The sequence below is a fragment of the Pteropus vampyrus genome, unplaced genomic scaffold, assembly GCF_000151845.1.
Source record: "Pteropus vampyrus isolate Shadow unplaced genomic scaffold, Pvam_2.0 Scaffold448, whole genome shotgun sequence".
In the NCBI taxonomy this organism is placed as follows: domain Eukaryota; kingdom Metazoa; phylum Chordata; class Mammalia; order Chiroptera; family Pteropodidae; genus Pteropus; species Pteropus vampyrus.
Genome location: NW_011889229.1, coordinates 459698 through 486822, shown reverse-complemented (window position 1 = coordinate 486822; position 27125 = coordinate 459698). Strand labels below are relative to the sequence as shown.

Here is a 27125-nt window from a genome sequence, read left to right as displayed (position 1 = left end):
TGTCACAAATTACCTTGCTTTTAGGTTTTATCCTCATCTGCTGGCTTTTTATGTAAGCCACTGAGTTCTGCTGTTAATTTATAGCCCTTTATTTGCTTTCCTTTCAAAATTTCTTGATACTTTTCATCTACTGATGTCTCTCCGACCTTTTCGTTTTTATGAGTATGTGCTCCCCTTCACCCTCTTACTTCCATTTTAATGTCGTAGAAGGAAGATGTAGAAATAAATACAGTCATGCGCTGCTTGATGATGGGGATACATTTTGAGAAATGTGTCAGGCAACTTCATCACTGTATGAAGACCATAGAATGTACTTACACAAACCTAGATGGTATAGCCTACCATCTAGATACTACAAACCTACGTTATATACATAACCTTGTGGGACCATCATCCTATGTGTGGTCCATCACTGACCAAAATGTCATCATTCAGTGCATGGCTGTATCTTAATTAACCACACATGCTCTTTAGCATCCTCTTTAATAATACTTGTATTCATTTTATTTTTTTATCCCTTCATCCTAGGCTCTCCCAATTTTATGTGTTTGTCCTTTCATCCTGTCACCTGCTCTTTGTTTTCTTTTATTCTACTAATTTATGAAATGTGCAAGCTTACATTTAAAAGCAATTAAAACTACATGCACCCGTGAATGTTATTTGCATCTGAGCTTTGTTTTATACTAGCAGAGTAGGTTTGAAATACAGTTTATTTTATAATAGAGTATCTTTGAATTTTTATTAATAGTGGAAAAATTCACAAGTATTAGTGATGATGATAACGTTAGCTACTTTATTGGATGTTTACTGCATGCTAGGTACTAAATATTTTAGTTATTAACTCTTCAATGATGATTTATTTATATTCTTTTTAGAAGAGGCCTGGGAAATTTATAAAGACACACGTTGAAAGACTTGTGAGTTAAGTCTCATCCTTCTCCATGAAAATACAGCTAAAGAAAAACTCAGAAAACCTAGGAAACAGAAAAGCATTTCCTCTGATCACAGACATTGATTTTTAAGACTACACCTATACGTATGAGACTTAATTTAAGAGTTTGGAAAGTAGTTTATACTTAAATATGAGAGAAGCTAAGAAAGAACCATTAAGAATATAATGAGAATGCTGTGTTTCATCATGTTTTGTAATCATCTCATCTCAGGATAATCAATGTGAAAAATTTTCATCAAATTTAACTTCATTAGATACCTGAGAATTGATAGTGGAGGGAAACTATGTACATTTAGTGAATGTGGAAAGGCTTTTATTTATGTCACATGTTAAGAGATACTCAAGAAGTCTTATCGGGGAAAATACCTGCTTGATAAGAATGTTGGAAAGCCTTCAGACTGAGTCAGATCTCCTTCAGCATGGTCAAATTGGTACTAGAGAGAAATGTGATGAATGTAACGAATGTGGAAAAACCTTTAGCCTGAAGCAAAACCTCACAGAGCATAAGCAAATGCATCCTGGAGAGAAATCACATGAATGTACTGAATGCGGTAAAGTATTCTCTCGAGTCTCATCCCTTACTCTACATTTGAGAAGTCATACAGGAAATAAACCATATAAATGTAGTAAGTGTGGAAAAGCCTTCAGCCAGAAGGGAAACTTCCTTTCTCATCAAAAACATCATCCTGAAGAGAAACCGTACGAATGTGGGAGAGCTTCTATTCAGATGCCATGCCTTATTAAACACCAGAGAAGTCACACTGGAAACAAACCGTACGTATGTAAAGAATGTGGGAAAGGCTTCAATGGCAAATCATATCTCACTGAGCATAAGAAGATTCATACAGGAGAGAAACCGTTTGAATGTAATCAATGTGGAAGAGCCTTCAGCCAGAAGCAATACCTCATTAAACATCAGAATATTCATAGCGGAAAGAAACCCTTTAAATGTAATGAGTGTGGAAAAGCCTTTAGCCAGAAGGAAAACCTTATTATCCATCAAAGAATACATACTGGAGAGAAACCTTATGAGTGTAAAGGGTGTGGGAAAGCTTTTATTCAGAAATCAAGCCTCATTAGACATCAGAGAAGTCATACAGGAGAGAAACCCTATATATGTAAGGAATGTGGAAAAGCCTTTAGTGGCAAGTCAAATCTCACTGAGCATGAGAAAATTCATATTGGAGAGAAACCCTATAAATGTAATGAATGTGGAACAATCTTTAGGCAGAAACAATACCTCATTAAACATCACAATATTCATACAGGAGAGAAACCCTATGAATGTAATAAATGCGGAAAAGCCTTTTCTCGAATTACATCACTTATCGTACATGTGAGAATTCATACAGGTGATAAACCTTATGAATGTAAAATATGCGGGAAAGCCTTCTGTCAAAGCTCTTCTCTTACTGTGCATATGAGAAGCCATACGGGTGAGAAGCCGTATGGTTGTAACGAATGCGGGAAAGCTTTCTCTCAGTTCTCAACTCTTGCTCTACATATGAGAATTCATACTGGAGAAAAGCCTTATCAGTGTAGTGAATGTGGGAAAGCTTTCAGCCAGAAGTCACATCACATTAGACACCAGAGAATTCACACTCATTAAAGCTCTACAAATGCTCTCAATTTAGGGAAGCCTTCAACAGAATTCACACTTAATACTATTTCATAAAATTCATTTTATATAAAGTGACATGAATGTGGAAAATCCTTTAGCAACAACTCAAAACACTGAGATTTACACCCTTAGGATCCCCATAACAAATATTGTTAATGCTGTTTTGGAAGTATTTTCATTGAAGTAGGGATCCAGTCGTGGACACTAATCGACATGGTTCTGGAAGGCCTGCGTGATGCATTAAGATAAAGATTTGTAACTAAGGAAATTGTCATTTTTTTTTGTTATATGTTTTGCTATATGCATAATCAATTATTGGCTCTTGATTCAGTCATTAAAAAGAGATTGTAACAATATTGTATCCAGAAACATATGCATGCCTTTGGGAAGAATTGGTAATTGACAGAAGTGGCATCACAAGTTTGTAGGGAAATCATGGTCGAGTCAAAAATGGTCTCAGGGTAATTGAGTCTTCATATAGAAAAATAATAGATATTTGCTGTCACCATACATTAAAATATTTATCATGAAACTCAGTAACATTAAACACTAGAATGCAAAAAGCAAAACTTAGTAATACAAGAATTTTATAGAATGCTTTTTAAACCTTGGAGGAGGGGAAATCTAAACTAGATTCCAGAATACTCATTCTTGAATATATATACATATACTTAAGAAACATACATGTACCCAAGAAGTCATGTAATTTTATGTTCAATGCAGCATGAATTATATTAACAAAATAACATAAACAAATGTGTCTTGTAAAATGGTTAAATATGACATCGTCACATGGTAGAATATTCTCTAGTAATTAAGTACAACAAATTTGTATTAACAGAAAGATCTAAAAAAACGTATAGTGAAGAAAAATGAAAATGATGAATATGTTATGATATCTGTGGGGATTTTAATTAAATCACCACTAACCAACGCCAATATTAAACACTAGTTATGGATGAACATTTTTATGTAAAACTCTGAAGAATGGATTGAGAGGATACCTACTCAGTTCTCAAAAGTGGTTGCAGCTAGAAGGGAAATGGAATGCAGTGGAAGGGAAATGGAATGAAGCATGGTAGTTAAAGGATAATTCAGTTTTGTATCTAAATGTCTCATTAAAAAAGTAAAGATTCTAGGTAAACATAACCAAACATTAATTCTAGGTTGTGATACTGTATGTGCTCATTTTATTTTTTGTGCCACTTTTAAACTTCTGAAAATTAAAAAAAGATGAGTAGGGGAGCTGTGCATAAAACATATGTTAAAATGGACACACATTCCTACTCATGCTAATATTTTATAGGAAATGTTTCTAAAGTCATATCTTTAAGATGTGAAATAACTTTTTAAATTGGGATGGTATCTTAACAGCTCCAACTATTTAAATTAACTCTTACATATCAAATCACTAATCTGTTATCAATTAGAAGTTACAGCAAGAAGTTTAGCATGATTTGCCAACAGATTGGGCAAATCACATATATTTAAGGATCATGTACAGAGCTGGTAGAGAGAATTTTTACTGAAACATCAGAGAACTTAATACCCCCAGTACTGTTATTAGAAATTAGACATTTTTTAAATAAGGAAACCACGCTACTCTTATTTTTTTTAAGGTGACACAGTAAAACATCCACTCTTGCATTTCAGCTTCAATTTTAATGTCAGACCAATATTTTGTCTATTCTGCCAGAGACAATCAATCCCTTCCCTCTTGTTTGTTTCTTTGGGGAGAAAGGATGCTGAAAAGAGAGATCTCAGTCCTAAACAGTATTTCATTTGAAGCAAATTTGGGGTAAGGGGAGATTTTTGAAAGGGATACTTGATCCTTTTTCACAATAACAATATAAAAAGCTGTTAGTGCTCTTTTTGAATTGATAAAAATGAGTATACAACATTTAAACTTCAGCTTGGTTTCAAATGTATGAATTTCTTTTAAATTCAAAATAACAAAATGCTAATATAACTATAGCACTGCCCTGCTTGTTGTTAGCATTTTCAAAAGTTAGTGTCGAGATAAGATGATAAATGCCAGCAGTTGGTTTTCTTAGGTAATGTACCTAAATAACATACATGTATATCAACATGAATCTAAGTTGTATTTTCTTCCAGTTCTCATTAAACATTTATATTTAAGTGTTCTACCCTTGTGCTTGCACACCTTCGAAGTTCCCAGAACTATGAACTCTCAATTCAGACCAAACTAGGAAGTGTTAGGGCCCGGCGACGAGATTAATTATAATGGTCAGATAAAATAGGATGAGCAGTTGCTGCACAGTATTCTGTGATACTGTGTACTGTAAATTTATTCAGCCAATCCCCTACTGATTCAGCTTGTTGCTAGTTATTGCCACCATGGACATTACACTTGTAATTGGCTAACACGCTTAGCCAAACATAAACACGCTTGTAATTGGCTCTTATATTTTAGGTGTTTTATTGCTGGGGGGTAGATTACAGGCAAGAGATGGCTAGACATATCAAAAGATATGTGCTATTTTAAAATTTTAATAGACGCCATCAGTGATTTTAAAAAAAACAAGTTTCCTCAAGCCCAACAACAGTATTATGCTACACAAATTCATGCTTGTCTGATGAGTATAAAATTCACCTGCTCCTAGGTTTGCTTCTTCGGAAATTTTGATATTGTTAGCCCATTTTGCTATAGGATTATCTATATTTTTGTCAGTTTTGAAGACCTCTTTGTATATTAGATATTAGGAATTTGTCTAATATTTCTTATAAAAGTGACATTTTAATTCTATATAATCAAATATGTATTAATTGTTTCTAAGCTTATGGATTAAGATATTTTTAACCTCTAGATTGCATATATTCTCGTTTTCTTGCAAGTTTTTTCAATATGTAAATAATCCATCTAGAATTTAATTTTTAATGTAATATAAAATCAGGTTCATTGTTCTTTTCTTCCAGACAGATTTCCATCGAACAAGCACAGTTCATTAAAATAATTCATCTGTTCAACAGCCAGTCACACAGCTGACATCAACAGCAATCACAGATTTGAACTGGGAATCAAATAAACAGAATAGGCTTTAACGCTGCATTAGGTTCATTAGCACCTTTGTTCTGATTACAGGTTCATCAGACTGCCCTGCAACTGCCCAAATAAACATAGCTTCCAAGGCCTCAGCACTGTAGAGGAAAGAGGTCAGAATGGGTATGCTTCACCTAAGCGCTGGGAAACAATGTTCTCATCCGGGACATTTTAAAATAATCCACCCATGCGTTTGCATGGTATGCCATCCTTAGCTGGGGCATACTCAGTTGTAAGACTAATATCCACTTAGGCACAGGGGAGCCACTTCCTTGGTTTCCCATGACTTATGATGCTTTATCACATAGGCTGTCAGTGTCTACATGCCAATTCATAGCTCTCCCCATTCAAATGAGGGATTTACAGAGACTACAAATGAGGGATTTACAATGTTATTCAAGAAAACTGATGGAAAGGTATATCTAAGGTAAATCTAAGACATACGTCAGTGGGAAAGGCCTGTTCTTGATGCTTTACTGATAATCATACCACACCATTGAACCGAAACTGCCATGTCATCATTTACCCATATGGTTTTTTTTCTTCAACTGAAACCCCTTTGCATTTTCATTTATATCAAAACCTATTTCTGTATTGTTTCACTCATCTATTTTTCTGTTCCCATACTAATGTCATACTAATCGATAACATTAGTTTAACATTAGCCTTATATTTTGATACTGCGTAACAAGAGTAAGTCCCTCTTGCTGTTTTCCAGTTTTATTGCCTAGTCTAAATTGATTTCATTTCTATATAAATGAAGTTTTCTCGTGATGAAAATCCTTTGGTATTCTAATTGGGATTGCATTAAATTTATACATTTATTTCAGGAGAAGTAACATAATATTGATATTCTGCCCCCAAATATAGTATGCCTTTGCATTTATTCAAATTGTGATGTTTTAATCCCCTCAGAGTTCATCTGTTGAATCCCTAATTTCCAGTGTGATAGTATTTGGAGATGGGGCCTTGGGAATGAGGGTGGGACACTTATAGGAAGAGAGATCTCTCTCCATGTGTATGTAGCAAGGAAAGGCCACGTGAGCACACAATGGAAGGCAGCTATGTACAAGCTGTGGAGTAGACCTTATCAGGAACCAAGTCTGCCAGCATTTTGATCTTGGGACTTTGCAGCCTCCAGAACTGTGAGAAATAAATGTCTGTTGTTTCAGCCATCTAGTCTGTGGTGTTTTATTATAGTAGCCCAAGCTAAGACAATTCATTTCCTGCTTAATTCTACTGCAGTCAATTACATATGGGGTAAGTGTCTCAGATGCTTCCTGTGTGCTCCTAATAGATGGTAAGACAAAGACGCTTCATTGGGAGGGTATAATCCCAACTCTATCAACAAAATGTAATTTTGGAGAATTTATAAAACTTCCCTAAGCCCCAATTTCATTTTAAAATAAAAATTGTTGAAACAAGAAATATGTGACATATAATTCCTGGGAGTGACATCACCAAAATGTTGAATTAAAAAGCTCCAAGCAGTTGTTACCCCACAGAAACTGAATAAAACAAGTTTTCTGAACTAACTCTGCAGTACCTCTGGAAAACAGTCAAACGTATATAGGAACAAGCAAGTGCTCAGTCAAGAAAAAATATCTTCAAAATATAAGTTTTGTAGCATTTTTTCCTCTTGTCCCACTCCTCCCCAGCATGGCAGTGACCTTGGTCTTGAGCAGGCACCAACCCAGTCCTCCTCCCCCTGCCCCCACCCCCCACGCCCAAGAGGCAGGCACACACACTGTGGCTGATCCCAGTGACAGGGGTGGAGATACAGAGGTATAGCAGCTGAGGCCTGGCAGCAGCCATTACTGGGAAAAGAACAAAGCCATAAATAAAGTAGCTGGCCTCTCCCAGCCCAGCCCAGCCCATCCTACCCAAAACCATCACAGCTGTGACACCTAGAACACCTTGGGTAATGCAGCACTGCCCACAGAGTCTGACTGCAAGGGGCAGTGCTGGGGTTTCACAGGCTTGGAATAATATCCCCCATCATCACGTTCTCCCACAGGGGTGGTGCCCTGAGAGCACAGGGACCTGGTCACAGAGGAGATGCTCACCTCCCCATGGAATAAAGGGCATTTCCCACCACCCCACAGAGATCTGAGTAGCCTGATCATTGTAAGAGAAAATGAAATCTTGCATGTCAGTGTCACCTACTGGGAAACAAAAGACTTCTATATATCCTGCTGAATAGAGAAGTCTTAAACACTTTTACAAGAAAAGCAGGGAGTTCCAATCAAGATGGCAGAGAAAAGACAATAACCTATAAGGGAAATCCCATCAGATTATCATTGGACTATTTAGCAGAAACCCTACAAGACAGGAGACAGTGGAATCAAACATTCAAACTATTGAAAGAGAGAAATCACCAGCCAAGAATAATATATCCAGCAAAGTTCTTTAGATATGAAGGAGAAATAAACACTTTTCCAGACATACAGAAGCTAAGGGAATTTTCCACCACAAGGCCTGCCCTACACAGCTTTTCATCTCAGAACACCAGAATATTCTTTAGTGCACATGAAACATTCTTAAACATGGACCATATCTCAGGGGCAAACAACTAGCTTCAACAAACTTAAGAAAACAAATCACACCAAACATATTCTCTGACTACAATACTCTGAAATTGGAAGTCAGCCGCAAAAAGAAAGGGAAAAAACCCACAAACGTGGAGATTGAACAACATGCTACTAAAGAATGACAAGGTCAAAGAAGAAATCAAGCAAGAGATCGAAAGATATGAGACAAATGAAAATGACAATACGACGCATCAAAATTTGGAGAATAAAAGCAGTTTTAAGTGGTTAGGAAAAACAGGTATGTAAAAGTGCTAGTAGGACAAGTTTTAATTGGAGGACCTTGGAACTTGGCCATTTATGGTAAAAGGATGTCAGCACCGGATTTTCCTGAACAATGGGCCCTTGGCGCCTGAAGGGGTTCCAGCATTCAAGTTCTGGTTATACCTTGGTCATTTGGTTCCATGGTGGGGGTGGCAAGACTTTGGTTCCGGGTGCAGCCGGAGGTCAAAGTTCTCTCCTCTGTGCATGCTTCAGTTAGATGACTTGAAGTTTTGGTCTGTTGTCTCTAAAAGGCAAATCAGTATTTCATTACACTGGATAGGACCATTTTAAGCCGGTTCTGCTATTACAAATATCTGTCCATTTTATTTATTGATGATTCTTAAGTTATCATATAAAATTCAACATGTATTCATTGAACAAATGGACCCCATAGAAGAATAGATAAAAGGCAGTTTCATTCATTTTCTTGTAGGACTGTAAATTGTCTTAATGTTTGTTGACGTAAGAACATCCAAACCTGTAGAGAATTTCAAAAAAACCATTGTGTTTCAGTATATTGAGATCTTCCTTCCAGAGGTTATGCCTGGAAGGAAGATCTCAATATACTGAAACACAATGGTTTTTAGAATAGCAGTTTGCAGCTTCTTTTATGAATTGGGGATTAAGGAGAGAATGAAAGTGCATGAGGATGGATTCCACTTGAGGGTTCTGAAAAGGGACATTTCAAAGGTGTGTTAAGCTAGCCGCACAGAAACACCGGACAGGGCTTGCTTCAGGCAAAGATAAACCTTTTACTAAAGAAGTTATATGTCTGGTACATGACGACTCACCATGACCTGTTCTTGTCATTCCTCAGCGATGAAGCTCAGCGATTACTCTCCAAAATCCAATCCCGATCACACGTACTCACCCTGAACCCAGTTTCTCCCACTCTCTACGACCTCCGACACCTAAGTCACACACCAGACTCTTTCTCTGCAGAGCCCGCCTCACCACCCCCCTTTCGGCCTCCTTGTCCAGCTCTGGGACTCGCAAGCTCAGGTTCCCCATCTCCTCTGCTTGAGGAACCCCATGCCGAAGCCACGTCACGTCGGAACCGGTTGACTTTTTGGGCGCAGTTAACACGCCCCGAAGTCTCCGGGGTGTGAAGAACTACGGGGAATTTCAAACGGTGCCTCCACCGCATTCCCGGCTCAGAACTACATTTCCCAGAAGGCCCAGCGGCGCGTTACCGTCTTCCCTTGCAACCTGGCCCTCCTCTTCTTGAACCTGTCCAACTCCTGGGGAAAGTGTTGCAGGTCCGGAAAGGAACCCAATCCAAACGCATCGGAGTGGCCTTCTTTGGGAGCCACGAGCCGGGCTTTGTGAGGCCTTCAGTGCGCGCGGTTCGATGAGGGGGCGCAATCTTTTCGGCGGGGCCGCGGTTAAGACCGGCCAAGAGTTCCGATGGCCGGGAGCCATCTTGCCCTCCTCAGATGCGTCTCTGACTGCATTTCCCAGAGAGCTCTTCGGCACAGCGTGATTCTCGCGTGAATTCTCGCCAGCCTTAAAGTCACGCGCTGGCGGGACTCTCAGGTCGGCAGCGGCAAGTGTTGCAGTTCGGGGCGGTAGGCGGCTGCGGCTCGGCCGGCGCGAAAGGCCCGGGGTGAGGATCCCGGGGAGAGGGCGGGGCCGGGGCCAGAGTCTCGGCTTTGTACCGCCGAGGAGGTGAGATTCAGATTCTGCGGTGCTGTGCGGTGACCCGCCGTGCGATTTTGACTTGCCGTTCCAGTGAGGACCGTGCGGTGCACAGTCCCGGAGCTTGTGACTGTGCGGGCGTGACCCGACGCCTCCCGGCGGTGCGTGTGGGCGCGCTCGTCTGTGTGGGATGGGGACCACGTGCGGCTTTGTGTGTGCGGGGGTGCGCACCTTCGGACTCGGGGGATGTGGCCGCGTTCGTCCCCGTAGGGGTGTGTGATCGTGTGACTGTGCTGCAGAGTAGAGATGGAGGCACTTGTGAGTACTGTGTGGTTTGATCTGTGGTTCGTGTGATTGTGACTCTGCGACCGCTTACAGGTGTGCGGTGCCTGTGACCGTGTGAGGCCTTGGGTTTGCGGCCCTGTCGCCTCGGTTGGAGGTTCCCTCTAGCTTTATGTCCCCGTGGCGTTTATGTGATTTGTGTGACTGGATAAATGTATGAAATTTTTTTTCTTATGGATGCCTCTCTGAGCAGTATACCGTAGTTTCCCCTTGTTTTAAAACTTTATGTGAACGCTGCTGTAATGGTTATTTTTATTTGTACAATTTAACACTTTAAATTTTCTGGATTTTGTTTGTTTTGTCAGTTTTAGCATATTTTTTAAGGAATTTGTCGATTTCGTCTAAACTTTCACACTTAAGAACATAAAGTTACTGGCATTTGCTTATCTTTTTAATGTCCGTGGCATCTGTAATGATGTTACCTTTTTCATTCCCGATATTGTTCATTTTTTTCATCAGTGCTTTTGGTGATGTTTTTTCTTCCTCTGGATACTTCCAAGATATTTTTCCTTTCTCTTTGTTTTTCAATAATTCGATGTAATAATAATAAGAATAATATTGAAAGAATGCTTTCAGGTTTTAAGGGAGAGACATGTATGGATTACTTTGGTTTTCATTTCCTGGACTATGTATACACCTGGGGGAATGCAATGAGTGTCTAGGGGTAGAAGTAGCCATTAAATAATTGATAGCATGGTACTGCTTCCTGGGTCGTTAGTTTTACATGAAATTATTGACAAATTGTTTAATGATCAAATAACTCACTGCTGTTTATACTTTTACAATGCTCTGTTTATTATATTCCTATATCTAATAATCAAAAAAATTTTTCTTAAAAATTTAAACATCAATCACAAATTTAATTACTCTCTTTAAACAATTTTGACTTCTATTAGTATTTTAGCGTAACTTATTTTGGAATATTTTAAGCATCTTAAGTACATAGAACATACATGATGATTAAAATTATTGCTTCACTTACAGTCAGAAGCTATTCTAAAGCATCAGTGATGTGGGTTTAGTTCATTTCTTCATTATTTGTATACTCTTAATTCCTTCCTATTGTTATGCTAATGTTAATATTTTCCTAAAGCTTCAGTAATATTACTTTGCTTTTTTGATTTCAGTTATTTTAAGGCAAGACTCTTTAAGACAAGGTTAGAGGACCTAGTTTATCAATCAGTCGTTTCTTGCTCAGGACATGGGACCTGATTGTACAATCCAAGATCATTGAAAGCTGTTTTGACCAATGTATATCCAACTAAAATGATTATGATCAACTTTTAGGAATTAATCACTCAAAATTCACATACCGGTAAAATGATATATGTACAGGGATCTCTATTGTAACATTGTTATAGTGAAAGACTCGAAACAACCCAGATGATCATTGGCAGAAGGTTGGTTAAATAAAGTGTATCTATGTAATGAAATACAATGTAGCTAAGATAATTATGTAACTCTAGGTACTAGTTGGGATCCGGTCTATCAAGCAAGTAAAAATAGCAATGTATATGATAGACTTGAAACAACCCAAATGATTGTTCACAGCAGGTTGGTTAAATAAAGTGTATCTATGTAATGAAATACAATGTAGCTAAGATAATTATGTAACTCTAGGTACTAGTTGGGATCCGGTCTATCAAGCAAGTAAAAATAGCAATGTATATATAATGGTATGTATAATACGCTGTGATTCGTATAAAAAATTATATCTTTGTGTGTATGTGTGCATATATACAAACTATATTCTCAAGCCGTATTAGGTTGCATAAATCTGTCCTGCTCTAGTCAAAACCTGAGGTTTCTGGAGTTGGGGGTAATGAGATATTTGCCCGTTCTTCTCTCTAATAACCCCTCAAGTGTCTGTGTGGAGTGAACAGAGGGGAAATGATCATTTGGGGAACTGTAAGGCAAGTGAGATCTTATGTAGCTTTTTTTGCCTCCCCCAGTTCCGCCTTTTTCCAAAAGAGGAGTCCAGAGGAGGACTGGTCCTTTTCTGCAATACCAAAGCCATGGCTCAGGTGAGGTGCTGTTTTCTTTTGCTCAAATGGAGTCATTTTACCCCTAGTACATGTAAACGTTTGCTTTCCTCATCATGAGACTTTTCGTTTTCTTGTTTTTTTGTTTTTTGTTTTTTTTAACTCTCAGACAGTTTAGTTATAAGTAATGCCAAAGTTCTCCTACCCTTGCTCTAAAGGAAAAGGTCTCCTATAAGCCAAGTCAAATGTTTCTCTCTTGGTGGAGATAGTTATAGAAAAAAGAAATGGGTAGATAATCATTGTAGGAAAAAAAGAACATCTGGTTACAGATCTTTACACTCTTAGCGATAACTGTTAGGACGGCCATGTGGTCGGATAACAAGTTTCTCTGAAGAGGTCTTAGATTAAAATATATCAGGAAAGTCCTTGTGAATTTCATTAAGAATCCTTACTTGTTCCCACAAAGAGATTGGGAATTACATGATGTAAAAGTGGTCTGATTGAGACCAGGTTTGCAAAAAAAACTTTTTGCACTGGTTAACATGGTCCCCTTCAGGACCCCCACCCCTGTTTCCTCCTAAACAACCCAGTGCGCTCCCCAAATCCCCCTTCCTTTTTTCCCCACCTTCTTCCTTTAAACAGAGTTTACAAAGTCATTTTGTAAATCCTTCAGCATCTTCCATCTCAGACTTCTGCCAGAAATCTTGATAGAAATGTGTTCCCCATTTATTGATGAATCTAATTTGCTTGGGCCATGGTTTGATAGCATGAAAATGAGAAATTAAGGCCTCCTCATAGGGAAAAGCCCTGATCATTTCCACACACTCAGGTTTTCCAGTGAAAAAAATATGTAGAATGGTTTTGTTTGGTTTCAGTCTTAATTTATGGAATGACCGGATGCATGAGCTTTTAGGTTTGGGTCTGTGACTGGTGGTCAGTACAGAGGTCCTATACCCCACAAGATCTTCTGTGATAAATAGCCCTCAGTGATGCTATTGTATGAATGTGGGTCATCCTTCATCAGTTTCCTGTAGCTCAGGAACAAAGGGAATTTACAGTTGAACAATGGGTGGTTATCAGTAAGTTTGGGCCCACATTGGGGAGATATTTAAATATTACCTATACCTCCATATCTTAAAGCCAAAGAGAAGTTATCATTTATATGCATATAATAGAATATTATTCAGTGAAAAAATATGCTTATAAAAAGAATTTGTTGTAACAAGGGATAACTCTTAATATAATAGTATGACATCAGAACGAATTAGTCTTGAATTACATACAAATTTAATTTTCTAAGATAAAATATCTTTTAAACTCATTTTACATATGTTTACAAGTGAAGTAGTACTATTCCAGTGTTATCCCATCAGCAATCCCACTCCAAAAAGGTGGCTGTCCTCAACTCTTGAATACAGTTTGCTATCTTTCGATGAATCAATTTATTATCTCATCGACTTACCGCAGAGTGGAAGGGACGTTGTACTCCCGTATTGCACCCGTATTGTTCCCTCTGGTTCTGTTATTAATCCCATCGCAACTTTCGGTTAAATCGATAGTGTGTACAACATTAGGACTGCAAATATTGCTCATTGCCGAGCTAGCTCAGCTTTATTCTATTACAACTTCTCATTTTTCCTGGGGTTAATTGTTTTTTTCCCCCACATTTGCTTAGCTGTCCGTGTATTTCTATCCAGAATTTTCCACAATCACTGCCATATGCCAATCAGTGTTTTCTATCTGGTCAAATGCATCATTCCTCTTGGACATGGAGACTTCCATCCCTGTTCCCTTTTTAGCCCTGCTCCCGTCTGCTCTAGTTACTCTCTAGGCCCACTGCAGTTTTCCGAGACTGCCCTTTTTTGGTTACCTGGGATTTTCCTTCCCAGTTCTCCTATTTTTTGAATCCCATGTCTTCCTCTTACCTGGTTTCCTTCCCCATTTTGGTGGAGCACATCTTTTGGTAGTTTCCTAAGAACTTGTGCTTGTGTCATTTTACGTCTAGGGTGTCTTTTTTTTCAGTTCTCACAACAGAATAATAGTTTGGTTATAGAATTTTTGGTTAGAATTTCCTTTTTCCATCAGAATATTGAAGAATGGTCCTTATGTCTTGTTTTTAGAACTGTCGTTAAGAACCTCATTGCCTCTCTGATTCTTGATGTCTTTTATACGACCTTCTCTTCCGTGGATGCTTTTAATGGGTTCTCTTTATCCCTTATTCTGACATTTTACTTAGTATTTGGGAAAAGAGGAGAGAGAACGAAGCTCACACGTGTTTGATGACGCATCGTATGACCGGGATTGTACTGGGCATTCGTATCTACTATTTCATTTAATTAGGAAACTCCTCTTAACAAGACTTTGTACCTTCCCAAAATTATTTAGGTAGGGGAAGCATCCCTCTATACACAGGCAGTTTTGTCCAGAGGAAACGAAGACATCGGATCGCAGCGATTGAGTCACGCTGACTTGTTTACGGCCCTCTCCTCGCATCTCAGACAGTCAGCCCCGATCTGTCTTCTTGCTGTTTTTCGCTTCCTCTACCTTTATTTGTTTCTTCTCTCTCGCCTTCATAAAACGCTCCTTTTTATTAATCGAGTCATATACGTGGTTGTTGTTCCAGGAGTCAGTGATGTTCAGTGATGTATCCATAGACTTCTCTCAGGAGGAGTGGGAATGCCTGAATGATGAGCAGAGACATTTATACAGAGATGTGATGTTGGAGAATTACAACAACCTGGTTTCGATGGGTAAGGACGTCTGTCCATGTTCATTCAGATTCTGTCCTCAGAAGGTCTCCTTCCTCCAGGGCGAAATACTCACCTGCCTTTCAAGTACCCAGTTAGATTTCCACATCCTGTTCCCAGAGGAATGTTTTTAATATTACGGAGCGAGAAAGAAGCAGCCGCGTTGAGTTGTGGGGGAAGTTTCAGAGCCTCATAATGTTTCATAAATCTGCTATACCTTTCTTTGACTCTTTCTTAATGAAGGGACTGGATTTGAATTCTAGGACGTTCTCATCATAAACATGTCTCGTTACTTCTTTTGTAAGCAGGACATTCTATTTCTAAACCAGATGTGATCTCCTTCTTGGAGCAGGGGAAGGAGCCCTGGTTGGTTGACAGAGAAGTAACGGGAGGCCAGTGTCCAGGTAAGTGAGGCATGGCAGCAACAGCCTGGTTGGTCAGTGGAGACCCCCTCACCTTTGAGATGCTGTCTGGGAAGCTCCCCTTAAAAGCTTTGGGCCTGTGGTGCAAAAGTAAGCCTTTCCAGCACGAGCTCTCAGGTGACCTCAGCTTTTCCCCTTACTTTACACACTGCGCGTGCTTTTTTCCTCTTACACTTCTCTCCAGATTCTAACCAGCTGGTGCCCTGTTCCACGCTCTCTAACAGTGCTCCTTTCTATCCTTATTTTGGATCTAGTTCCTTACCAGCTTCTCATCCTCTTTCGTATCAGTCATTAAAAAGCATCCCTTTCTCTTGAAATATATTCTTTTCTGCATTGCCAAAGACTTATTTTCTCTAGAGGTTTTTAGATACAGTAGTTCATACACTCACGGATTCATCCATATTTTTAATGAACGTTGACCGATTTTATAACGTGCGCGAGGTACTCTGTGAGATGCGGCAGAGATGAAAAAAAGAATAAGCAGTTACGGATTTTATGGCTTAGTAGAGGTACCAGAACACGTCTACCTGTAACTTCTATCAAGTCGAACCACCGTAAGAGGTTAAAACAGGGAGCTCGGCAGAAAGCGAGGGCTAACGATGTAGAGGAGTTGACGCACACGGAAGTCATAGGAGACTGGAGCATGCACACCCCTGACTCTAGACAGAGTGTCGGAAACAGGGTCTGTGCCTCCATCGACAACTTAGAGCTGGCAAAGATAGAGGGATTTGGTGCGAAGGAGGAGAAAACGGCACAGCACGTCATTCGGTATATGCCGATGGAGTCCCTGTTACACACCCGGCTCTGTTCTCAACGCGGAGGTTACGGGAGTGAATAGAACATGAAGAAAATCTCTGTTCTCAGAGCTTAGCCCACAGCGCAGGAAGAGACACACAAAGGACTATATATCAGGTACTAAGTGCGAAAAAGAAAAGCAAAGTGGAGAGAGGGGAAGGAGGGTGCTATTTTATGTGACACGTTATGAGAAACTTTTTCTATTAAGGCGACATTTGTGCAGAGACCTGAAGTAGAGCAGTGAATTACTGTACGTGATTACTGGGAGGAAGAACGTTTCAGATTGAGGAATGCAAACATTCGAGGGCCCTGGGGCACGTGTGCATTGTCTGTGTTTCAGGAGCCAGTGCTTCACCCGTCTAGGTTGTCATGTTCAAGTATGTTCAGGTCCAAGATCTCGTGTCATTTCATGTTGCATAACCTCATACGTAATTCCGAAAAATAGAGCATTTTCTCCCTTACCTAACTTTAATGCCATTATCGTCTCTAGTAAATGTTATAGTGGTTTTCTTGGTACACTGGATTATTTGTATCATGATACTGAGTGAGAGTGAACACTTTCATCTTAGTGATGCTGTTATCTTTAACTTGTTCACTACTCTATTTTATATATTTTATCTATGACTATTGTGGGGTTTTTTTTTTCAGTCAATTTCTATGGATTTTATGAAATAAAAACATTTACCCATTTCCAGAGGGTGCTTTTACTTTTTAATTTTAATTTGGATTGGCATCTTAAATATGTATGTTTTAATGTGTTTGTAGTCAACTCCTTTGTATTTATTATGATTTCTGATTTTAGAATATTAACTGACCTCTACAAATTTCATAGATATTTTATTGTTTTGTTTTTTTTTTTAACTTTCTGCAATTTGTTTTATAGCATTTAAATTCACTTGAAGTTTTCCTTTGCAATTAGGTACCAACTGGGAGTCTAAATCAATTACTTTCCCCCCACCCACACACACACACACATACACACACACACACACCTTATTTTAGCACCATTTACTTAAATACTCATTTTGTCATTGTTTTATCTGCCTATTCAGTGATAAGTTCTCATTTATGTTAATTTGTATTTCAGGGCCTCTTTTTCTATTTCTTTGATTCATCCATCCACTTATGCCATAGATATGCCTAGCACACAGTTATTTTAATTCTTTTTATTGCAAATTATCACAAATACAGAAAAGGTAGACAGGCAAACAATTATGAAGTGAACACTTGTGGAATCATCACCCACGTCAGGAACTACAACATGACCAGCAAAGATCTCTGTATCCACAATATATTTATGTCCCTTCATAATTTTACCACCTAAGAGTACCACCCACAGAAATACAGTTTAACCTGAGTTTGGATTTTATATACATGGAATATATATATATATACATATATATATATAATATGACTAATACTATATATATATGGCAAATGATAAGATATTTATCTTGCTTTTTTATTGAGCATTTTGCTTTAAGATTCATACATGTCATTACTGCAGAGCTGATTCCTTCCATTATATTAATACACTACAGATTATCAGTTCTATATTCATAGGCAGTTTTGGTGTTTTCAGTTTTTGACTGAAACAGCTACTATGAACATTTTCTGTATTTTAGGACTAGGAGAGAAAAGAATGAATCATAAGACGTAATATCTTGAGCTGCCAAATTTTCAGTTTTTCTTTTTTTTTCAGTCCCCTCTTTTTGCCCCTTTTCAGTACTCGTACCAAGTACGAAGGTACAGGAGGGCAGGTGGCCATAAAATCTTCAACAAACCTGCAAGACTCTTGAATGATTTCAGGCACATTCCCATGCAGCCTGTTTTTATCCATCTTGGCATAGCTTCATTATGATCACATGTTCATTCTTTATTAAAGATCTTCTCTGCCATGGCCAGTTCTGCAAGGCATTTGTGAGGGCTTGAGGAGGAAGCTTTTCATTTTATTTGATTCTCTTTTCTTATTTCGTTTACTGACCTGCAAATGGTAAGCTGGTCTTACGGTGATACTGAAGGTAAGCTGTTGTAGGCTGGTGGTTTTCTATGCAGATTTAATGTTAGGTTCCTGCTGATAAAACCAAAAGGTGAGGGAAGAAGAGCTTTGCCATGCATTCAGCATTTTATGGAGTGCCGTCTGAAGGCAGAGCGCCTTGCTAGAGTCTCATGGGGCTGTATGGTTGGATAAAATATGACTCTGTCCAGGTCGGGAGGTCTTTTTTTTCTTCTTTATTTTATTTTTCAATTATAGTTGACATTCATTATTACTTTATATTTCAGGTATACAGCACAGCCGTTGACATTTATATAATTTACCAAGTGGTTCTCCCAATAAGTCTACTTTTCATGTCACCACGTATAGTTATTACAATATTATTGACTGTATTCCCTGTTCTGTACTTTACATCCCAGTGACTATTTTTTAACTACTAATTTATACATTTATACTTTTTACCCTCTTCACCATTTTCCCCCCAGATTCCCAACATCCTCCCACCCCAGTCTGGCAACTCTAAGTTTATTCTCTGTATCTATGAGACTGTTTCCATTTTGTTTGTTTATACTGTTCTTTAGATTCCACATATAAGTGAAGTCATACGGCATTTGTCTTTCTCTGCCTGGCTTATTTCAGTAGGAGAGTTTGCTGCCCACATTTTCTTTCTACGCGTGGGTTTATTTCTGGGTTCTATTCTGTTTTGATTACTATAGCCTCTCAGTATATCAGGTAGCACAATACCTCCAACTTTGTTCGTCTTTCTCAAGATTGCTGTGGCTATTCAGAGTCTTATGGTTTCACATAAATTTTAGGATAGCTTGTTCTCCTTCTGTGAAAAATGCCATTGGTATTTTGATCCCTATTAGTGATCTTTGGGTAATATGGACTTTTTGACGATGTTAATTCTTCCTATGCATGAGTATGGTATATACTTCCAATTTATTTGTATCTTCCTCAGTTTCTTTCTTCAGTGACTTATAATTTTTCGAATACAGATCTTTCACCTCCGTTAAATTTATTCGTAAGTTATTTCTTTTTTGATGCAATCGTAAATGGGATTGTTTTCTTAATTTCTCTTTCTGATAGTTTGTTATTAGTGTATATGAATGCAACTGATTTCTGAATATTTTGTATCTTGCTACTTTACTGAATTCGTTTATCAGTTCTAATAGTTTTTGGTGGACTCTTTGGGGTTCTCTATATCTTCTATCATGTCATCTTCAAATAACGACAATTTAACTTCTTCCTTTTCAATCTGGATGCCTTTTATTTCTTTTTGTTGTCTGATTGCTGTGACTACGACTTCCAGTACTGTGTTGAGTAGTAGTGGTGAAAGTGGACATCCTTGTCTCGTTACTGATCTTAAGGAAAACACTTAGCTTTTACCCATTGAATATGGCGTTAGCTCTGTGTTTGTCGTATATGGTCTTTATTATGTTGAGGTATCTTCCCTCTCTTTCCACTTTCCTGAGAGTTTTTATCATGAATAGATGCTGGGTTTTGTCAAATGCTTTTTCTGCATCTGTTGGTATGATCATATGACTTACTCATTTTGTTTATGTGATGTATCACGTTAATTGACTTGTGGATATTGAGCCAACTTCACATCCCAGGAATAAATCGCACTTGATCATGCCGTATGAGCTTTTTAATGTATTGCCAGATTCGGTTTGCTAATATTTTGTTGAGGATTTTTGCATCTGTATTCATCAGAGATATTGACTATAATTTTTAAATTTTTTGTAATGTCTTTGTCTTTTGGTAATGCTGGTCTTGTAAAATGAGCTTGTGAACTTTCCCTCCCCTTGAATTTTTTGAATAGTTTGAGAAGGATAGGTGTTAATTCTTTGAATGTCTAGTGAAATTTATCTGTAAAGTCATCTGGTCCAGGACTTTCTTGAGAATTTCTTTTTGACTGATTCATTAATAGTTATGATCTGTTTAGATTTTCTGTTTCTTCTTGATTCATTCTTGGCAGAGTGTATATTTCTAGGAATTTATCCATTTCTTCCAGATTCTCCAATTTGTTGGCATATAGTTGTATGTAATATTTTCTTATAATCCTTCATATTTCTATGGTGTCATTTGTCACTTCTCTTTCATTTCTGATTTTATTTATTTGTGTCCTTCCTGTTTTTCTCTTGATGAGTCTGGGTAAAGGTTTATAAGTTTTATTTTTTCAAAGAATCAGTTTTTGGTTTCATTGATCTTTCATATTGTTGTGTGTTTTTTTTTTTTTAAGAATCTATTTTGTTTATTTCCACTTTGATCTTTATTATTTTCTTCCTGCTACTCATTTTGAGCTATGTTTGTTCTTCTTCTAGTTGGGGGTAAGGTTAGATTGTGAATTTGATATTTTTCTTGTTTCTTGAGGTAGATGTGCAGAGCTATGAATTTCCTTCTTTGAACTGCTTTTGCTGTGTCCTATAGATTTGGGGCTGTTGTGTTTTCATTTTCATTTCTCAAGATATCTTGCTTTTTTTCCTTGCTCTCCTTGTTAACTCATTTACTGTTTAGTTTACTGATGTTTTTTAGCCTCCATGTAATTGTGTGGTTTTTGTATTTTTCTTGTAATTGATTTCTAGTTTCATGCCATTGTGGTTGGTGAAATTGCTTGCTATGATTTCAGTCATCTTAATTTTATTGAGACTTGTTTTGTGGCCTAACATGTGGTGTGTCCTGGAAAATGTTCTGTCTGTGCTTGAAAAGACTATATTCTGCTGTTTTGGGGCGAAATGCTCTAAAAATATCAATTAAACCATCTTGTCAAATATGTCATTTAAGCCCATTGTTTCCTTGTTGATTGTCTGGAAGATCTATCCACTGATGTCAGTGAGGTGTTAAAATCCCCTACAATGATTGTATTAATGTCGATCTCTCCCTGTATGTCCGTCAATATTTCCTTAATTTATGTGCTCCTGCTTCAGGTGTGTAAATGGTTACAAGGGTTATATCCTGTTGCTGCATTGATGCCTTTATCATTATGTAGTGTCCTTTGTCTTTTGTTGTAGGCTTAGTATTAAAGTGTTTTTTGTCTGATATAAGTATCGCTACCCTAGTTTTGTTTTTTTAGAGTTTTACTTGCATGAAATGTCTTTGTATCCCTTTACTTTCAGCCTGTGTGTGTCTTTCAATATGAAATGGTTCTCTTCTGGGCAACATATGTATGGGTCTTCCTTTATCTCTTCATTTGCCATATATCTTTTGATTGGACTGTTTAATCCATTTACATTTAAAGTAAGTATTGAGAGTTGCGTAGTTATTACCATTTTACTATTCATATTTATTTCTTTTTTTTCCTCCTAAAGAAGTCCCCTTAACATTTCTTGTAATACTGGTTTGGTGGTGATGAACTCCTTTAGCTTTTTCTTGTCTGAGAAGCTATTTTTTTTCAATTCTAAATGATAGCCTTGCAGAGTAGAATAAATTTAATTGTAGGTCCTTGCTTTTCATCACTTTGAATGTTTTATGCCAAGCTTTCCCGGCCTTCAAAGTTTCTGTTAAGAAATCATCTGACAGTCTTACGGGTGCTTCTTCCTAGATAACTTTCTCTTGCTGCTTTTAAGATTCTCTGTCTTTAACCGTTGGCATTTTGATTATGATGTGTCTTAGTGTGGGCCTCTTTAGGTTCATCTTGTTTGAGATTGTCTGCGCTTCCTGGGCTTGTATGTTTATTTCCATCACCAGGTTAGGGAAGTTTTTCATTATTATTTCTTCAAATAGGTTTTCTCCATCCCTTGCTTTCTCTCTTCTTCTTCTTGTACCCGTATGATGCAAATGTTGGTACACTTAATATTGACTCAGAAGTCCTTTAAACTATCCTTATTTATTTTTTTTTTATTTTTGCTGTTCTCATTGGGTTTTCCTCAACTTGTGTTTAATGCTTGTACTAGTTTACAATTCCAACAGCAGTATATGAGAGCTCCCATTCTTTCACATGCTTCCTAATGTATGGAATTGTCAAACTTTGGTTTTTACCAAGTGGTGGTTGTATGATTATACTTCAATGTTGTTTTTATTTGAATTATTTACTGATAAGTTTGAACATGTTTCATATTGTTATCAATCTAGTGAAATAATTCTTTAGTGAATTATTTGTTGAAGACTTTTTTCCTATATTTCTGTCAGATTATCTTTATTTTTCTTAATGATGTGTAAGGGTTATTTATATATTCTGCTTATGAGTACATTGTATGTTGTAAAAATTGCAAATATCTTCTGCCGGAATTGTCTTTTAGCTCTCTTTATGATTTCTTTTTGCGAATAGAAGTCCTTAAAATTAGTCAAATTTATCACTTTTTTTTTGTGCTTCACACTCATGGGTCTTATGTAAGAAATTCTTCCTTGGCCTATTTTTGAATCTTCTGTAAACAAGAGTTATGCTATTTATGCACTTTGCCCTATTTTAGAAGTCTGCTTATCATGACACCATGAAGATATTCTCCTATATTTTCCTCTAGATGTATGATTGTTGTTCCTTTATAATCTTTTTCCTCTAATGGGCTAATTTTTTACTGTGATGTATTTAAGCTTGGTTACCTTTATTGCCTCCATTTTTTGCTGCTGTTACATTTTTCAATCTGAGGACTCGCTTTTTTTTTTTTTTTTTTTGTGATAGGAAGTCGTTGGCAGTCATCTCTTCAACTATTACCTTGCTACCATTTCCTTCTTTCTCTCTCAAGCTTCTGTTAATCTGACATTAGAACATTTGGATCATCTCCAGTGTCTTTTACTCTTCATCTGTTTTTCCATTTATACTGCCTTTACATAGAATTCTAGGCTCGATTTGTGTTGATTCACTAATACATACTTCAGCTTTGACCTTTTAACTCTTCAACCTTTTCATTGTTTGTTATTTTTAAAAAATTGTATAGTTTCGTATATAGTTATATATGCAATAAGATGTATATAACATAATTAACATAAAATTTTAAGATAACGTGTAAGTCTTTAGGTTTGTACATGTGAGATATTTGCTAGGAAATACACCTAGGAATGTAATTGCCGGATCTTGGCATACATACTTATTCAGCTTTACTAGGTAATCCCAAACTATTTTCCAAGTGTTTGTATCACCATCTCTTCCTATAATTGATATCGTAAGATTTTTTTCCCACTTTTTAAATATTCTGATTGATGTGTATAAAATCTTATTTTACTGTTTTAAATTAAATATTTCAGGTTACCATTAAAGATGATTTCCTTTCCATATGTTATTTGTCATTAGTGTCTCTTCTGTATAATACCACTTAGATCATTTTTGTATTAGGCTATTTATCTTTTTCCTAAGATTTCTAGGAACTTCTTATGTATTTTTCGGATACTAATTTTTGGTTAGGAACATGTTTTATAGACATCTTTTCCAGTTGTAGCTTCTTTATTCACTTTCTTCATATCTTTTTGACGAAAAGTAATTTTCAGTGTTTGGTTAAATTATATATTGAATAGTTAAATTATATATAGTTTATTCAAAAATTCTACTTTTTTTCCTGTATGCTTCACACCTTTGTGGTCTTAAGAAACTTTTCTCTAGCCCAGTTTTCTACTATCTTTTATGTTCGACTTTCTTTTTAAAGTCCCATTAAAGTAGCTCGAATTGATTTTTATAAAAGTTGTGAAATAGAGATCAGTTGTAATCGTTTTCCACACAGAAAACAAATTATCTTTGCCCACTAAATAAAAAGTCCATCTGTTTCCACTGATCCACAGTGTTCCATCTGTCATGTATTAAAATTCCATGTATACATAGGTCTCTCTTGTTCCATCTATCCCTGTCCGAATTACTCTTGCTTTTATAGAACAGTCTGATCTCTGTTGGGTCAGATCCTCCACCTTTCTCTTCAGAAGTGTTTGGTTATAAAATTTGTATAGACCCACAAAAGACCCCAAATGGCTAAAGCAAATTTGAGGAAGAAAATCAAAGCTGGAGACATCAGACTTCCTGATTTCAAACTACAGTGGACATTTGAAAAACACAAGTTTGGATTGTGGACCCACCCAGTTCAGATGCATGTGGTAACGAAGGAAAATTAATGAACTTGCCAATTAGCCAATATGAATAACAATAAAAAAATAAAAAACAAAACAAATACAACCTTGGGGACTTGTGGGACAACAACAAAGTTTTAACATTTTTGTCATTAAAGTTCCAGGGAGAGAGGAGAAATTCAGGACTTAAAAAGATATTTGAAGAAATAATGGCTTACCAAATTTTGTGAAAGATACAGCAATTCACGAAGCTCAGCCACCCCAAAAAGGATAAACCCATGGATAAACTCAAAGAAATCCATGCTGATACATCGTAATCAATTGCTGAAAATGGATGTCAAAAGATAGGTTGAAAGAACCATAGAAAAATCATGCATTACTTATAGTGAAACTAATTTTGAATGAATGGATTTCATAAATCATGTAGGCTAGAAGAAAGTGGAAGAATATTTTATTGTGCTGAGAAACTTTCAACTCAGAATTCTATATCCAGCAAAAACCCTTCAGGAATGAAGGTTAAAAGAAGGAAAGCAATACTGCAAATATACGTGGCAACTGAGACACTGGCCTGAGGGTTCATATGGGACTAGGCAGTAGTGGGGATAGTGGCTAATGAGAGAGAGGCTATACCCTGTTTCAAAGGGATAAGCATTCGTTAAGTCCAGGAGACAGCTGTCATGTGAGAATGCAGGCCCAGTCGTGCCAGATAATCCAGTCTTTCAAGGAAAGCCAGAAATCCAGATTTCTGTGTTAAATCTCCTGCTATCTCAAGTCTGGTAATTATGTAAAATTTAGAGAATTCTTGGAGCAACAACCACGTACAGACATGAGTAGGATACGACCTGATTCATCTAGGCTTTTAGTTCTATGGAGTTTTCTCTTTTTCTTTGACCCTCAGAAATTCTACCAAGATACAGCTAGGTAAAACTCTTCCGTCATAAATTGCTCAGCACAGAAGGGGAACCATTTGATTACTACGAGTTTTCTTCAGGTCTGGAAATCTGTTTCATTGTTGGTTCTGCATCATCGCCGTATATTTCTAGGACTCATTTTACATTTTACTTCCTTTCCCATGACTCACTGTTTTGCAGAGGGTGTCACTTTCTATCCTTTCTGAGAATTTTTTCTTCAAGAATTCTAATTTTAGTGATTGACTTTACACTGTGATATTAGAAGAGATAGCTTACTATACACCCTCTGTCCTCATCTTCTAAATAGAATTACATCACACATTCTGAAAATTAAGCCATTTTTCAGTTCACTTAACAACTAGGTAAATGGTTTTATTGCTGAGCCATGTAGTCATATTTTGCTTCTTGTGTGACTTTTTTTTTTTCCCCCATGCTGTTAATCCTTATCTTCATTGAGAGGTCTTTAATTGTCTGTTTATCCGTCACTAATCTATCTCTTCAGACACTGCAGGTAACTGTGGTTTGGTTTTTAATTGAGACATCCCTCCTCTAACTCTCTGTTCTTTTGTCCTAGTTGAGACTGTTATATAGCTGTGATTTTAGAATTTTCCTTTCTTATAATTATATGGATTCCCTTAGGATCATCCCATCGATTCCCTTTACCGCCTTTTTTTGAATTCCTTTTGACTATCTGTATTATCGATGCCTTACATACCTTGAATGTTGGAGCTCTTGCCTTCCGTTTGCTTGATTTATTCCCTCATTATTCTGAAGCATATCTTCAAAAGCAACCAAGGAAAGTGTGTAAGAGAAGTAAATAGAAAATATATTTTGTGAATTCTTATATGTCTGAATATGTTTTCATTTCACCATCAAGTTTGATTGGAGATGTAATTTTAGGTTGAAAAACTCAACTTAAAATGTTGAAGGCATTGCTCCATGGATTTCTAAAATCTAAGAGCATCTAGTGTTTTTGAGAAGTCTAAAACCCATTCAGGTTCTTACTTTTTTGTGACCTGTTTAATCACTTTGGAAGCCTTTAGAATTTATTTTTTATGATGTTCTAATAGTTCATGTTTAGGTATCATGACGTTCATTTTATTTTTTCATTTGGTTGGGCACGCACTGAGACTTTTTTTCCTGAAAACTAAAAATCTCTGAAATTTTCTTGATCATTTGTTCCCTATAATTTTCTCTGTTCCTTCTGTTTCGAATGTTATTTACTTTTTATATCCAGTGACTGACACATAGCAAGGGCTCATTACATTTTGAATGATTCAGATCTTACATATCTTGCCTTAGTCCTAGAACGTTTTTAATTTTCCATCTCTCCTTTTATTTATCTCTACTTTCTGTGAGACTTTAAGTTCTAATTCTTGAGAGATTGTTATATGTTGTTTTTAGAATAATTCTTTTAATTAAAAAAAATTTCTTCCTGTCTCTTTCTTGAGTTCTTTTTTTCCTCTTTATTTTAATCTCTTATGTTTAAGATTTTTCTGAAATAGCCAGTGACTCAAGGCTATCTACACATAGAAAACTGTGGCATTAAAAAGCCAATTAGAGCTTGTTTGTGTCTAAGGATGTGTAGATTTATTGGCAGTAGTCACTGTAGAGTGATCTGCCTAGAACAGTTTATTGGCTGATGCCACCTATCAGGTCTTTCTTCTCTCCTGGGCTTTTTTTCTCCAGAATGAAATCCTTCCCTTTCTGGGAATTAGTAAATAAGCTTGGCTTCCAGATTCAGAGAATTTACTGGGATAACAGGCTGGGGGATCAGCCTACTACTATAAGGAGCAGGATGGAGATCCTGAGGTT

General features: G+C 37.1%; 2 protein-coding genes and 1 long non-coding RNA gene across 3 annotated transcripts in view; 2 read left to right on the top strand and 1 right to left on the bottom strand.

Annotated features, from left to right (window-relative positions):
• Positions 1–2927, top strand: part of ZNF260 (zinc finger protein 260) — a 10532-nt gene extending 7605 nt beyond the window's left edge. Inside the window, exon 3 of the mRNA XM_011381717.2 lies at positions 876–2927. Within this exon, the coding sequence (XP_011380019.1) occupies positions 1272–2561 (1290 nt within the window). The 5' untranslated portion in view covers positions 876–1271 and the 3' untranslated portion in view covers positions 2562–2927. The remainder of the gene's footprint in view (positions 1–875) is intronic.
• A 5495-nt stretch (positions 2928–8422) lies between these two features.
• LOC111732357 overlaps positions 8423–27125 on the bottom strand; it is a 62584-nt gene continuing 43881 nt past the window's right edge. Inside the window, exon 2 of the long non-coding RNA XR_002777518.1 lies at positions 8423–8730. This is a non-coding gene — a long non-coding RNA (uncharacterized LOC111732357). The remainder of the gene's footprint in view (positions 8731–27125) is intronic.
• LOC105306601 (zinc finger protein 14 homolog) overlaps positions 9693–27125 on the top strand; it is a 126262-nt gene continuing 108829 nt past the window's right edge. Inside the window, exons 1-5 of the transcript XR_002777513.1 lie at positions 9693–10154; positions 12419–12490; positions 15072–15198; positions 15545–15599; positions 16753–16928. The gene's annotated coding sequence lies outside the window, so the exon portion shown is untranslated. Of the gene's footprint in view, positions 10155–12418; positions 12491–15071; positions 15199–15544; positions 15600–16752 lie in introns of the transcript that reaches the window.